The 15,597-nt window shown below is 32.8% G+C and overlaps 1 protein-coding gene across 3 annotated transcripts in view; it reads left to right on the top strand.

Annotated features, from left to right (window-relative positions):
* The window catches only part of LOC148623853 (uncharacterized), a 74,675-nt gene that overhangs the window by 4,509 nt on the left and 54,569 nt on the right, over positions 1 to 15,597 (top strand). For 2 of the 3 annotated variants that reach the window (XM_088566085.1, XM_088566084.1), the window contains exon 2: positions 5,123 to 5,608. In XM_088566085.1, the coding sequence (XP_088422211.1) occupies positions 5,255 to 5,608 (354 nt within the window). In that variant the 5' untranslated portion in view covers positions 5,123 to 5,254. Of the gene's footprint in view, positions 1 to 4,781; positions 5,018 to 5,122; positions 5,609 to 15,597 lie in introns of those variants that run through there. The other variant, XM_088566083.1, reaches the window with a different exon arrangement.

The following is a 15,597-nucleotide window of genomic DNA, read 5'->3' as shown; positions in this document are numbered from 1 at the left end:
GGAGGATTTAAGACAGGATGCTTTGTCTGGATGAATTGGTTTTGTATAGCAGTATTAAATTCTGCTCTCTCACTCCCTTGCTTTACTGTACAATTAAAAATTGTTTTGCTAAATCATAGCTTTAGGTGTACACCAATTATGGTGTGGTTCCATTCTTGGACAAGTGTAACCTTGTACCTTGGTTGTATAAATAAATATACTGTTAGGGGTTTCTATTGCGAACATCTCTGCAAATTAAAGTTAATGTTATTTTATTGGTCAATAGTTCTGCTAAACATTCTTATAGGATATTTCGCTGAATTGTCAATTTCTCTACTAAGTTGTTTCGACTTGAAAATGGTCATGTATAGACTATTGCCAAATCTATACATGAAAATGAATAGTTATGATAGATTTCAGGTACATCTAATTATAATCTGGTACAGATAATTCCACTGATGTAATGATAGGATCATTGCTGGTTGTCTTTTCATTGTTTTGTTTTGATTGTTTTAGGTTTTGATGTAGCTGTTTTGAGTAAACAAAAGACTGAATTTGATCATTTCTATGTACCATTTAATTTATGATGTAATGACTTTAAGGCATTGGATTTCTGTAGTATGTTTTTCTTTTGGCCAGATCTCTCTAATTTGCTGTACAAATGAATGATTTCCTCAGCTGTTAAGTGGCTGATGTTTTCTATTCATATTGTTCCACTTGTAAATTCTGATGAGTTCTTGTTTCTCTATGTTTTTATGGAACCATTGTAGTAAAGGATGAACATTAACCCTCTTTTCTTGTTGTTATGCCAATTTTACATGGACTTGAAAGCATCACCAAATGAATGAGTAAGAAACTTATAACATATACAAGAATGGGGCTAGGTGGCCTTGAAGCACTAGATGATCAGTAGAGAAGCCAACCCTTTGACAATCAGTATGTCATTTATAAAACAATTTTATTTCAAAGGCAATAAATGTCCATAGATAGACATGCTCTTAAAAGAGTTATTATTTTTTCTCCCATAATTTTTTCTGGAAAAGGCCCAAAACAGAAACATCTCAATAACTTGAATATTGCATGCTCTTATAAGTGAAGTTAAGAACTCATCTTTTATTTGACCTTCTGTTTATTTTGTTCTAAACATATTGTTTTCTTTTTTTTGTCTTTGTTTACTTAGTTGATAAATATCTTTGTCTCATTTATTAATCAACCAAATGTCTTTTTTAAGCATCATATTTGAATGTTAAAAGTCCATTAGAGAAGACAAGAGGATTATCTAGAGTCTCAGGAGCTGATTAATCATTAAATCAGGGTTGTAGGATCATTAAAATACTGGAGACAAATTATGTTCCTAGTTAGTTAATGTTTCTGGAACAACGAGTCTTCTTTTTTTGAGGGAAGGATACAATGAGAGAACTGTCAGATTTTCGTCAAATGATAAATGTTTAACTGGAGTCAGAGTAATTACTCATCAGTTAATGACAAATTAAACACCAGATTAGAGAAATAATCATTTGTTTCTTTTGTTTGTACAGTAATCATTCTCTCACATCTTTATGTATTATTGCACAACACTTTCTCACCAAGATTTGGGCAGATGGTTCAATTTAGGCAAGGCAATGGAAGGTCATAACATGCAGATTTTTATTACACCACATTAAAGACTTTAAAATGAGAAACTAATCTGACATGGCTTTACAAAAATTAATTTTCCTTTTAGTCATGGATGAGAAAAAATCTTAAAATAAATTTTTGTCATCAAACCTGAAAATACAAGTGGCACTGTTTTTTTTGTCAATTATGTTTACGAAAAAAACATTACACATCCTTATGCCTTTGTAGACAATATTTGTAGAAATACTTTTAAGATTTTGTTTAAGTGGTGCTGTGACACTTGAAAGGTTAGATGTTTTAGATAAGGATTAATCTTAGTTATAATCTACCTAGATTTCTCTAGGTACTTTGTCACCTTAACTTAAGGTATTATATGGAGTACTAGTTGGTACTATGTCTACCCTAGCACAAGTCCAGGTACTCTAATCTTCTTGTTGGATAGTAATTACTTCCTATTAATATCAGTCATTGCCCAGAGAAAAGGAATTTTAGGCCATCATTTATTGGAAGTTAAAAGTTCAAAAAAATTTCAATGTGATACTAAGTTAATCTATAATTGATACATTCATTTATTATGTGTGACATGTTTGTTTTCTGGTGGATATTGTAACACTGTTAGGTAGGCAGTTCTCCTTTTATTTTAACATTGAATGTATATTTTTATTTAGGTCAACTTTTGAGTATTAATGAAACTATGTCTGTAATTAGCTTCAATATGCCAGGTTTTTGCGTATCACTTGTCATGGTGACAGGAAGGATTTTTTCTTTTATTTTAGAAGGCTTGTGGTTCACATTTAATAAGGGAAATACTAGTACAATTTTTGTGTACATTGCATAGGGATTGTCAGACTGAACCCTAGGACCAGACAAGATTTTCCATATTCTGTTCCTATTTCTTATATATATTTCTAATGTTTTATGTCTAAATTCAGAAAAAAAGTTCATATTAAGTGAAAGTGACCAATTTGAATCTATCAAATAGAAGTCTCATTCTACCTGGTAGTCCAGTATCATTCTACCTGGTAGTCCAGTCTCATTCTACCTGGTAGTCCAGTATCATCAGTTACCTATAGGAATGAATGGAAAGGTAGTCATAATAGTTTATCATTAACAAATCAGTCTGCATTTTTCACCTCCAAGGTGGGAAACTATTTAAATGATCAAACCTCTAGACCTCCCCCTCAATGAGCTGGGTTTACAGTCCATAAGCTGTTGGTAAATGCCTACCCAGAAGGAATTAATTCTACATGATAACTCATTAAGTTTTTAAGTACAGCATATGATAATAAACAGCATATAATGAGTTATTCTGGGCATATCTGGATGCTTATAATGTCAAAATGATCATAGACTTAGATTGAATGGCATGCTAATATTGTTCTATCATTTACAGAACTGCTTGAGACATAATTGAGACAGAAAATAAATAGTTCCATGTGATATAACCTCTCATTATATTAATTTTGTAGATACAGTGGTAAAATGTCATATTTTTATGTAAGATATTCATAATTATTTCATGCAGTTAGATCTATGGTAAAATCCTTATATTTAGATATTCATCTTAATGTAAGTGACTTCGATTGCACCACACTAAACATTAGTATTATCTATGGATTAGTCATGAGAGTGTCATAGGCGAATGAAGTTTAAAGATATTCCAGTATCGACAGAAAAGCTTGGGTTCCTGTTTCTCTTGCCCCGTCAGCCTACAGGCTAATAAATATATGGCTAATATGGCCCCTTAAAAATGTTTTTTTTTCTTTTGGGCCTGGCCTCATGAACTAAAGAAATTGTTAGTTTCTGTAAGGATGGAAGAAAACATACTAGTCTAGTATGTGAATTAACAACCAAGCCCATGCAATATTGCCAAGACTGCACATTAGAAACGCAGCCTTAGGCATTATAAACTCTGATCTGTTCTGCCAACATTATGTGGAGTAAATACCCAAAATGTTTTGTATCATTGTAATTGATTGAATTTTTATTGAACTTTAGCTTGTATTGTAACAGAGACATACATTACATTTCTTACATAATACAATTAGCCATGAATTAGCCAAGCAGGTTTGTAGTTTAATATCTTATGTCAAATCAAAAACCTAAGATCTTTATAATGCACTTTTTAACATGGAAAATAATCATTAATTAACCAATTTGAGTTGCTTTTAAACTGATCAGATTTCTAGCACAGTTGTACAACTTGTCTGCACCTCAATCCATAGGAAATTTTTTTTATGAACACCTGCCGAATATTTTTTGATTATGTCATTTCATTTCTTGCCTTTGCCAACTTTTACCTGCTGAACTAGTGTGATCCACAATTTTGACTTGTACCTGCTTTACCTGCTGAACTAGTGTGATCCACAATTTTGACTTGTACCTGCTTTACCTGCTGAACTAGTGTGATCCGCAATTTTGACTTGTACCTGCTTTACCTGCTGAACTAGTGTGATCCACAATTTTGACTTGTACCTGCTTTACCTGCTGAACTAGTGTGATCCACAATTTTGACTTGTACCTGCTTTACCTGCTGAACTAGTGTGATCCACAATTTTGACTTGTACCTGCTTTACCTGCTGAACTAGTGTGATCCACAATTTTGACTTGTACCTGCTTTACCTGCTGAACTAGTGTGATCCACAATTTTGACTTGTACCTGCTTTACCTGCTGAACTAGTGTGATCCGCAATTTTGACTTGTACCTGCTTTACCTGCTGAACTAGTGTGATCCACAATTTTGACTTGTACCTGCTTTACCTGCTGAACTAGTGTGATCCACAATTTTGACTTGTACCTGCTTTACCTGCTGAACTAGTGTGATCCACAATTTTGACTTGTACCTGCTTTACCTGCTGAACTAGTGTGATCCGCAATTTTGACGTGTACCTGCTTTACCTGCTGAACTAGTGTGATCCACAATTTTGACTTGTACCTGCTTTACCTGCTGAACTAGTGTGATCCACAATTTTGACTTGTACCTGCTTTACCTGCTGAACTAGTGTGATCCACAATTTTGACTTGTACCTGCTTTACATGCTGAACTAGTGTGATCCACAATTTTGACTTGTACCTGCTTTACCTGCTGAACTAGTGTGATCCACAATTTTGACTTGTACCTGCTTTACCTGCTGAACTAGTGTGATCCACAATTTTGACTTGTACCTGCTTTACCTGCTGAACTAGTGTGATCCGCAATTTTGATAATTACCTTTATAGTTTTCATGGGAGATCCTGTGTATGGACAGATAATTTCAAGAGGAATATCCTGTTGTAGATATATTAGTTTTAGTGGAATTTTATCTGTCTGAAACAATGGTGAAATTCGAAGCCATTTTTGCAGGGATGCACTGACCACTTCTGAAGACAATGTTCATTTGTTAGACTTATGCCAACTACAGAGATAGTAACTCTATCATCAGTAAGAAATATTTCAATATCATTTTAAAATTTGAACTGTGAATAAACTATATCCTACAATTCAACCACTTAGAAAACTTTTATGAGAATTTTTTTATTTTTGCAGAAAGAAGAAAACTATGCTTCAAGTGTTAGTGTAGTGCCTACTCAGTACAAATCTGTAGGACAAGCCAAAATACGAAAACTTCCGACTCCCAAAAAACCACTACAGCTACTCGATACAGCTTCAAAAAATGAAATGTCACAAAATATTATAGGAAAGAATGGTATGATGGATTATCCAATCAGAGGAACCATTTCTCCGTTGTCTGATCAGACCGTAAATCAACAATCTTTTGTTTTTGGCCGACCCACATCACCTGATATTGATGTCCAACCAAGTAAATCTCTTCCAGATCACAAAACACCAGATACCAACAGAAGGAATGTGTATGGGAAGCCTCCCAAATATGTTCCTCCTGGAAGTCGGAGCACTAAGCCAGGGGTTTACACTAGAAATGCAGGGATTTGTGATCAGTGTAATAACTGCCTCATTGACTTGAAACGTCAAGCTGTTAGATTAATGAATGTGGAGAAATCCTCATCCAATAAGGTAACTATTGTATTTATATTTCTTAGGTCAAAATCGTTGACTTTAAGTAGTTTGTCTTAGTATTAAGAGTTTCAAATATGGGTTTGTTTGTCTTAGTTATAATTTATATCTGTTTCTCTGCTTTACCTATTGATTATAGCTGACTGCTGTCCTGATACAAGTATACTTTATTACAATTTACTTCTCCACTAAAATTGCAAATTTTAGATTTATATGTCTGTGAAAGTTCAGAGGAGACCTAGGCTTTGATTACAGAACATGACTTTACATTGAGTTGCTAAACAACCTGATAAGTCTTATTTGTCTGTGAAAGACTTAATTTCATGCAATTTAACCTAAATTATTCACATTTAGTCATTAAATTAAATTGAATGAAATAAAATTTGCAGTAAGTTGCCCTTAACAATAGTATTATTGAAAAGTTGCATACCCTTGCTGTGTAAATTATCTGCATGTGATGTTTTAATTGTGCAAATTTGAATAAGAAAAAAAAAGAACTGTAAAAGACCTAATAACACTTTGATGCATTATGCATAGGACAATTTATAATCTTAGTAAAGTTTGAATTCTTATTACACCATAACAACAGGTGAATTTATTTGTCTGTGGATTAGAAGGATTTATAGTATTATTATTTGAAAGACAAGTTATATTAATACATATATATGAATTATCCAGTCTGTCTGCCTGTTTTCTTACTTTGAGGCCAAACCTTCCTTTGTGAGCCAAATGATGACAGATAGCTCCTTCTTAGTTGACAATTGCCTTGTTGATTGTGACTGATTAAGTTTTATTATGTTAGCTGTAATACAGTAATTAAAGGAAGTGAACATCTAGGAAGCCTCCTCTTGTTGCACATTGATTTCAAATTGGCTCAATCTCCAACAAATAATGGTTGACATTGAGATAACAAGATAAGTGTAAGGGCTATTTAGATCTGTGTCTAATATCACACAAGCTTAACTTGATTACTATCATCTTGACAAACAATTGTTGCGTTTCACCCAATTCAATTACAATTTTTACATCCGTGTGACTCACAAAGTTTTTTGTCCATTAAGACGTTTCCGATGTTGAATGTGCTTATATAGGCAGGACAAATTTGACATTGGAGTATGCTTGATCAAATTACTGCTCATTTCTCCCCATAATCAGTAGTATAGCCATACATCAGTTCTGCTCTATTCCTTCATTTATTTTATCGCCTAGAAATCTAGGGTTTGTAACCATCAGCGCTGCTAACCTATAATTCTCCTGTCAGATTTACGAGAACATTTTTGTTTATTGTTGCATATGTGTAATGACTATTTACAGATAATAAGGAATCCTCTGAAGGTTTTTCTGTAATTAGCTTTAAGAACCATTCGTTTTTGTCTCTGATGCATTGTACAATTTAATGGTTCCCTTGGATCTGAAGGGTCAAATTTATGTCAGTTTTACATGTATGATGATTTTTATACTATTCTTGTTTAATATTTTGTACACTTTCCAAGAATCCTTCAGATGGGAAGTATTTTTTTCCCAAAATATTAATATGACCAGATGCTTTATCCAAAAAAAGTGCTGATTATTGCATTCATTTTAAATACTGTTCTAAAATATAAATTAAGATGGTCTTTTTATTCAGCTGCAAAATGTTTGTATACACTTGTACTTGTTACATGGGGTCTGTGTATGTTGATGGCTTTATGTATGTCTTAGTTCAGCAGGGTGTATGTGGATGGCTTTATGTATGTCTGAGTTCAGCAGGGTGTATGTTGATGAGAATTCCCTGCAAGTTAACCCTGCTAATCAGTTGCATTTCTGTTAATTTCTGATTTCACATTCTGTAGATGTAAGAAGTAGAGCAAGGTGTTTGGTATGATATCTCACTAATAAATTCCTGCTGGGGAGATTACTTCATCCAATTATGCCATCTATCTCTACCACAGAGTAGATACCATGGCTAATTTATGTCATATTGAATACAGTTTTGATGGTATTACCTGTGGATGGGTATTGGACCGTTTGAGTTTGTATTTCAGTGAAGATTATTTTTAGTGCCAAAATATTTGCTTCATCCATGATAATGACAAATGCTTCTCTTAAGGTGATTAATAACATGTATATGTATGCAATTAAATAATTTTCTTCCATTTATAATTGTAAAAATCTCTTTTTGATTATTGACTTATGACTAAATGAATTCTACAGCCATTTGGAGAGATAAAAGAATAATTTGAAGAATCTTGTTGATGAAAGATATTTAAGATGGGTTACTACACAGGTCAGTCAGTCAAGCAGTTAAGTTTAGGGAAGCAAACATCAGTTACTTCAAAGGTGCGGAAGTTTGTTAGTTTGTTTATCCCAGTTTCTAATCCTTTGATCAACCAGTCAGATTAATTAACTCTAACTTAAATGAGAGATGGTGTATGAACAGATGCATTTCCATAGTAACAAAGTATGACTGGTTCCTGGTTGACGGTTACCAGTACCAATTTGATGGTAAATTTGTGAAGATTTCATGGTTGTCTATATGGTAATCAAACCTGTCTGTATTGTGCATAGTTATGATAAATGATTGGTATGATATAGAAATACAGTGTTTTAGAGCAGTCAATTATTGTAGACACAAAAGTATACAAATCTCTACAATGGCTACTACAAAAATTTCACAATTGTAAGGAAAAAAAATAAAATGTATAATATTGGTTAATTTCTTACTAACTCCTGGTATTATTAGTTGATATCAATAGTTAGTATGATTTGCTCAAAAGGTACCCACAAGAGTTGAGCATAGTCTCAGTACGAAGTCTCCTTTTTGTCTCTCACTGGAATTTGACACAGGGAGTTCAAAATGCTGGGCATCTGGCTATGTCTGTCCTCCATACATGCTTCTTGTCACCACACCTTGTAATCTTTCTCACACCTACATATCGCAATGGATTCATGTAAAATTTATACCAAAGATTACTTCCAAGAATTTCTTCACAAGTTTTAAAATCAATTATTTCTGGCTGGTGTTGTGAGCATTATCTGGAATTTGAATTTTTATTATTGGGGATAGGGAACACTGTTCTCCTTTTAAGACCTGAGACTTTAGGATATCCTACATTCTGAGAATTGAGCAAAATCTTAATGAAAGGTTTATCGTAGAGACTTGATACTTGAGCAAAGACAGTTAAGTGAGACTTAAGCACACGTTCAGTTTTGGGTAAATCTCAGTAGTCTTAGACTTGACTACAGTAAAATCTTAGTTTGAAAGTTGATCACAGCCTCTTTTATGAGACTTTAGACTTGCATAAACTCACATAAGAGACTAAAGACTAGAGCTGTTTCCTTTAAAAGTCTAAAAACTTGCACTAAGATTTTGTTCGGAGGCAACAGACTTGAGCATTGTCTCAGTTTATAGGCTAAAGACTTGAGCATAAATTAAAATTTGAAACTTGAGCACTGTCTAATATTAGAAATTTGAGCCATAAACTTATTGCCGGTTTAGAGGTTCAAGTCTTGAGCATAGTGTTAACCATATCCAGCATTATATATTCAAGTCTGATAATTTCCTTTGATGTCCAACTTACTGTAGAAATTTTTTTCTGCTTTAGTTGACAGTGGCAGAGCCTTATGGTTCCTACTCCGGAAGAATACCACAGTAGGGTTCTTTAACGTGCGAGGAACGTGGCATCTTTCCCAACACGGTTCACCACTATGGTTTGTGGTCAGGTTTTCCGTATTATAGCCTGACAACCCCAGCATGTAACACACCAGGGGTACTCCATTCCACCACCTGGGGCACACATCCCAGTTGCTCTGTGGGCAGAGTGCCCTAGCCCCCAGCTAGGGTTCTGAGCACTATTTAGTCGCCTTTTACGACAGGCTTAGCGCTGCTGCAGGCCTATTCTTTTGACACCCGGACCTGCACGGGGCCTTAGAAATAAGAAATTTTAAAGTGAAAAATAGATATATTTTTTTTAATTTGGCAAATTTGACATTGCAATATTTTTTGAAATGGTACTAAAATAATAAGTGGTTGATTTAAAAAAAGTTCATGTATGAGTATGTTTTAAATGAGGGCCCTGAAACACCAGTGTGCTTGTCCAGTTGATCCACTATGTCTATTAGTCTTTCTGTCTGTTTGTTGTGATAGTACAAAGATGTGCATTAATTTATGGTTCAAATGGGAAAATGACATTCTGTACACAGTTCATTTCATCAACTCATATTGTAACTGCTGCACCTGCAATAATTTTTTTTTAAATCAGCCTAAGTAAATTGGTTCACATTAGGTGGACCTTAATGGTCATTGATTGGGCTACTTTGCAATTCACCAGTCACTGAGTGTGCTTATAATAATAATACTGTCAGTGAACTCTTTAGATGGTGAATTTGTTCACTTTTGTTCAAATCTGAATCACTGAGTACTAGTATATTCTTTGAAATTAATTTCATTAGGCAATCACTGAGTATAGTCTTTGGGAATTCAACAGTCACTTAGTTAGCTCCATAATTGCTTGTATTTGCTATTTTACTAAGTTAGAGAATTAATGTTTCACTTTAGGGGAATTAATGAGTATCTGAGTTCGTTATTAAGGAATTTACAAGTTACAAAGGTTGCTAGTATGGAAGTCCTCTATTAGCTGTAAGAGAGTTACTGAGTACCTACTCTATTAGTCTCTGATTTTGAAAAAGGAGTACAAATTCATGGAGGAATTTGTAATGGAAAATGTTGTCTCATCTTAGGGCAAATTTGACCAAACTGAGCAAATGTCTTGAATGAAATTTAAGTTGTTGAGTCATTATATACATTATCACTATTGAATACTTGTGGTTTTAAAGGTTTCTTTCCCAATGATAATCCATAACTATGTGTTCCCTGAGATTTCTCATGTAGATACAGGTTCTGATATACATGTATGAACAAGTAATGAGATTGTTAAACCAACATGTCCAGCTGAGAAAAAGACATTTAATTATAGATTAAATAGTTATAGCCTCCCAGGGCATATTGATTTGTGACCAGAATACTAAATACATGTCCCCTGCAAATAAGCTGTTAAGTATGCATGTAAAGTCACATTCCTGGGATTAAGCTTGGGTACTTTTCTTGTGGTCATTTTGGAAATGGTATATTAAAAGCAAATTTCAAGAATCCTTCATCAATTTTATTATGTTATGGTTTCATGGTAAAGAATTTTATCTGAAGTTTGGTGAATTAGTCATGCTTATGGATAGAAAAATCTAAAGCTTAACACTTAAGTTTGTTACAAGCTTTAGCATTTGTATATGTATCAACACTTTGTCAAATAAGTTTATTATAAATCTGATAAGAAGCTATTGAAGCATCTCCCTGTCTGTCAGTTTCTTATCCACTTTTGAAATGAAAGATTCATTCTTCTTCAAGGTAGAAGTGATGATGCTGTTTACATTGGCCTTGTTCTACCTCTTGTTACACATATTCATAGTACATTGACTTTCTATATAGCAGTAATACACTTTTGATGACAACTTGTATGGATTATACCAGCAAATACCTGCTGGTATAATGTTAAATTCTTATGTTATATAAGATGGTGATTCCAACAGTAGGAACATATCTTACAGTAATATTTACATAACTTAATACTGTAAATATTTACAGGTCAAACAACTTCAATGGAACAATCTGTCAACAACAAGGACATGTTCAGAATTAATTAAATATAACATCCATGTGAGGATAATTTACTACAACACCTACACAACATACCAGCTATTTATTGGTATTAAGAAAGTAACAGGGTCCTTAATAATGTGAAAATATTGATATTCATACATTAGACTAAAGAATTCATCTTAAAATAACTCATAACCCATGGGTTAAAGAAGGAAGGGAATGTTTTTTGTTTAAATCTGTAAAATACCATTTTTTGCCATTTGATGTTACCTAGATGTTACATAAATGTTGTATCTTCTATATTTGTGATACAAGATGTAGTTTGTAGGAAATACTTTTCATCACATCAAAGTGATTTAAAAAATCAGAGTATTCTCGTCACACAATAGGACTATATCTGATTAAAACTACTTTTTTGCAATATATATATCTATCTTTTTTTATTTTTGCATTTTTCTTGAATGTGAAATTTTAGATAAACTCATTTCATGGAATTAAGTCACAGTTATTAAGTGAATAATAAAAATGTGTATCATATCTTGACAGATGCATACACCAAAAACACAACTAAATAATCTTGTAGTAAACTGTCACACAACTGTCCTATTGAATGTAATTTAGCTTTTGCCAGGTTGGTTGAAGCATCAAAAATATTTTGTACTGTTCATTTAATTTCTTGCACTTTTGGAAGAAGTTGTTTTGTAGAATGTATTTTGTATACTTGTAGATGGCTTTATTTTGATGTTATCTGCATGAAATGAGAACAGTTTATTGAAGATAACCATGGTGCCGTTTTATGTAATGCATTAGGAAGATAAGATTTTTCTCTAGACCTAGATTTTGTCAGACTTCTTTCAGTAGGATTCAAAATGAAATTGATTTTACAATCTTCAAGAAAAAATCGTCTTCTCCTCTTTATATCTTACTGTTTACTTCTCAACTTCTTTTTCATAGATGATTTTTTAAGGGCAATTAAGTTCATTATCACAAAGATTGATCATTTAGTTATAAATAAGTTTTTATCAGACTCATTCAACACTCATTGTTACCAAATGTTTTAGGGAAAAAAGAATCTTTTTAATTTGGGTTTCCATCTTCATCACTTCTCTTGGGATTCTGATTAGGATTATACAATTTGAAGAATGGTGCTTAGTTTTTAGGTTTAAGGACAGATAAGATGTAATTCAGTATGGTTTATTGGATTTTGAGACGATTTTGATCACGATCATTGATTTAACAACTACTTGGCAGGAGAGGAGATGCTTGTTCCTTACCCAAGAGTAAAAATGTTTCAAGATAACTTCACTGAATGGTCTAACTTTGAGGGATCTTGCTTCAATATAGCCCTGCACAGATGGCATGACAGCATTAAAAATTATAATTTGATCAAGTTATTTACTTTACTCTTTTGCCTTTGTTCAATTACATAAATAAGGTTTAATATGACAGAACCCATATTAACTCCTATGAAAGATTATGGAGCAATATTCCATAAAAATATTGATATGCAATAATTGTTTTGATAAGATCAGAGGAAAATTGGGAAAAAAACTGTGCCCTAAAACCCCAAATGACAGATGTGATCCTAATATTACAGTAATGCACTAATTTATTTGTCTGACGATTAGTGTGGCTCAGCCAGTGTCATAAATTAGGACCATGAGAACATTGTGTCTTTCCTTTTTTTTTCCGTTCCATGTGCTTTATCTGCCTGTAATTGTATTTATGACTTTGAGTTCGTTCATTACTCACCTTTCTTTTTCTTTGTCTCTCCAAGAATAGACAATTAGTTGAGCTTTAATTCCTTTATAACGGACAAAAATATAATTAACAGACTTGCAATTGGCTCTTTTATCTGGCATCTTGGCTTAAGCAATATTGCAAAGGAGGAATGAGTCCTGATCATGGCTTATTGTCAAATCTGTGTTAAAGTGTGGCAATTTAATATCAAGTGTTAATGGAACAATTTGCAAGTTTTTACAGACATCCTGTAAATTTTGATTTTGTTTAAAAATTTAACTTGATTCAGATTCCTAACAGAAGAAGGACTGAGATTTATATTTGCAATAGTGGTTTTACTGGAATTGATATGAACTAATGTAACACTATCCTGAGGCTTTTTCACAACTATTAGGTAATAAAAACTTAATATAAGGATATGCTAATAACTTAGCTGCAGAGAATTTATACAATAACCATTCACTTTCTGTGATATTCATCAAACCTTTTACACTTTATACCAGTAATCAAAGTGTCACGTTACCATAAAGCTAGATTTACAGATAAACTGGGGAAAAAGAATGTTCATAATTGAAAAATATCTATGATTTTGTGCCAATTATGGTGTAAATATATACATATTAGACTGGTTAAAAGAATTAAATAAAACTAATGAGTTTTCACATAAAATACAGCAAGGTTTAATACAGATCAGTGAACATTAGAGTTGGTCAGCATGATGTTGGTCAGCATGCCTTCCAAGTATAATGATTGAACTGACTTGAAGTTTAGTTTTTGTTCTTGTTTATGAAATATCACCTTTTCCACAAGTCAGATTGATAATATTAAGGATGTCCTGTAGTTGTGGTGTTGTACTCATTGTTATATTAGGTTGATAAGGAGGTAGATCATTTCATAAGGATGTCCACCAACAGAGAAACATAATGGATGGTTAGAAATGTCAAAATTAAGAGAGATGTGCCCAAGAGTTATTCACTGAGTTGAAGAAGGTTTCTAGACATTAATTTAAATAAATTACCTAGTCAGTCTGCTTCAAGTTTGCTTAGATCATGTTAATTTGTAGGTTTTTTTCAGCAATAGTCTATATGTTTTTATTGTGCGACCATGTTCAACCATCAATATTATGGGATGTGATAGAACATCAGTAAAGCTCCAATGTTTGAATAATAAAGTCGACCATAGGAGCTGCAATACTAGCAAGCCATTCTGTAAAGAAAGTGGCATAAACTTAATGTAATAATCATAAGTCTCTTTTTTAAGAAAATGATGTGTCAAAATGTAGAACACTCTTATCCCTTTAGTGGCCTTATACAATAAACAGGACAAAATCATGTTGTTTACAAAAGTGCAACAGTGTAATCATCTCTGTAAAAATATTTAAAAAAATATGCATGTCAGAAACCATCCAAATTGACTTTAATAATTTCTAATCAGAAACAATTACCGACTGGCCTTAGTTTGGCACTGTGTTGTTGCAATTATATAGAGAGTGCAAGAAATTTGCAGTGACTTCGAAGACTAACCATTTTTGTTGATTTAAATGATAGATGTTTACTCAAAAATACATATATGAATACAAAAATGACTGTTGTAACCTATGTAGACAGACAAAAACAGGTGTTTAGTCGGTGGAATTTTCTTCACCATTTGTCCCCCTACTATTGGTAGAATCTGAATTTTATGTGGATTAGTACTTAATTAGAAGCTACATTATACATTCTTCCCCTATTGAAATCCAGGATTCACACTTAGAATCTGGGGTAAGGATTTGGGCTATGGAGATGGACTTAAGGTGTAGGATAGGCAATTTATTCATTGTTTTTTTATATATAACACCTACATTTTCACTGTAAATTCCTTACCTTTGTGAGTTTGTTTGCAATTACTTGTAGGAATATGATTTAGTGTAGGTCCCAAATGTCTTACTCAGATTTGTTAATGGTGTAAAAATAAATACAGATTACTTTATATACCGTTCCATAGATCACACAGGAAATAGTGTCTAAATCTGATTTCAAAAATAAACATAGACTATTGTATGTAAAAATAAAGTTAAGGTCATTTACCTGAAAAGCATTTGTCATAAGACTTTGGAATAACATTTGGTGTTTACATAAAGTGAGGGTGAAGCTTAAAGTTACCACAAAGAAGGTAGAATAGATGAGTACTGTAACAAATGGCCATCAGTGGGAGGTCTGAGTAGGGTTGTCCAAATAGAATGGTACTCTTGATACTTTCTTCCATTTGTGGGTGGTCAAGGAAACAGAATACACTTTTAACATAATGAATGGTGCCATTAATAATAACCATTTTATATGTTTGTGTCCAATCTCTACTAAAAATGATTATGTGTATAGCTTATTTTTCTATATATTGCACAGTCCATGTTGGATGATAAATTCAACTAAAAAGAGAACTTGAAAAAATGCAGTTAAGTTTATCATGTTCTCTGGCACCTTCCAGAAATCAGTCCAAATTTTTATGCAACATAACAAATTCCTTTCTTAAGAATACAAAAGGGGAGTGTTTAATGTACATTATACAATAGATCATATTAACATAATAGTTAAATTAACAGTGAAATGTCATTCTATAGAAGACAATAAACAAAGATATT

Source organism: Perna viridis, chromosome 2, assembly GCF_037379345.1.
Source record: "Perna viridis isolate PV_CMFRI_1.1 ecotype Kerala chromosome 2, ASM3737934v1, whole genome shotgun sequence".
NCBI classification, from domain to species: domain Eukaryota; kingdom Metazoa; phylum Mollusca; class Bivalvia; order Mytilida; family Mytilidae; genus Perna; species Perna viridis.
This window is presented reverse-complemented; position numbering and strand designations above follow the sequence as displayed.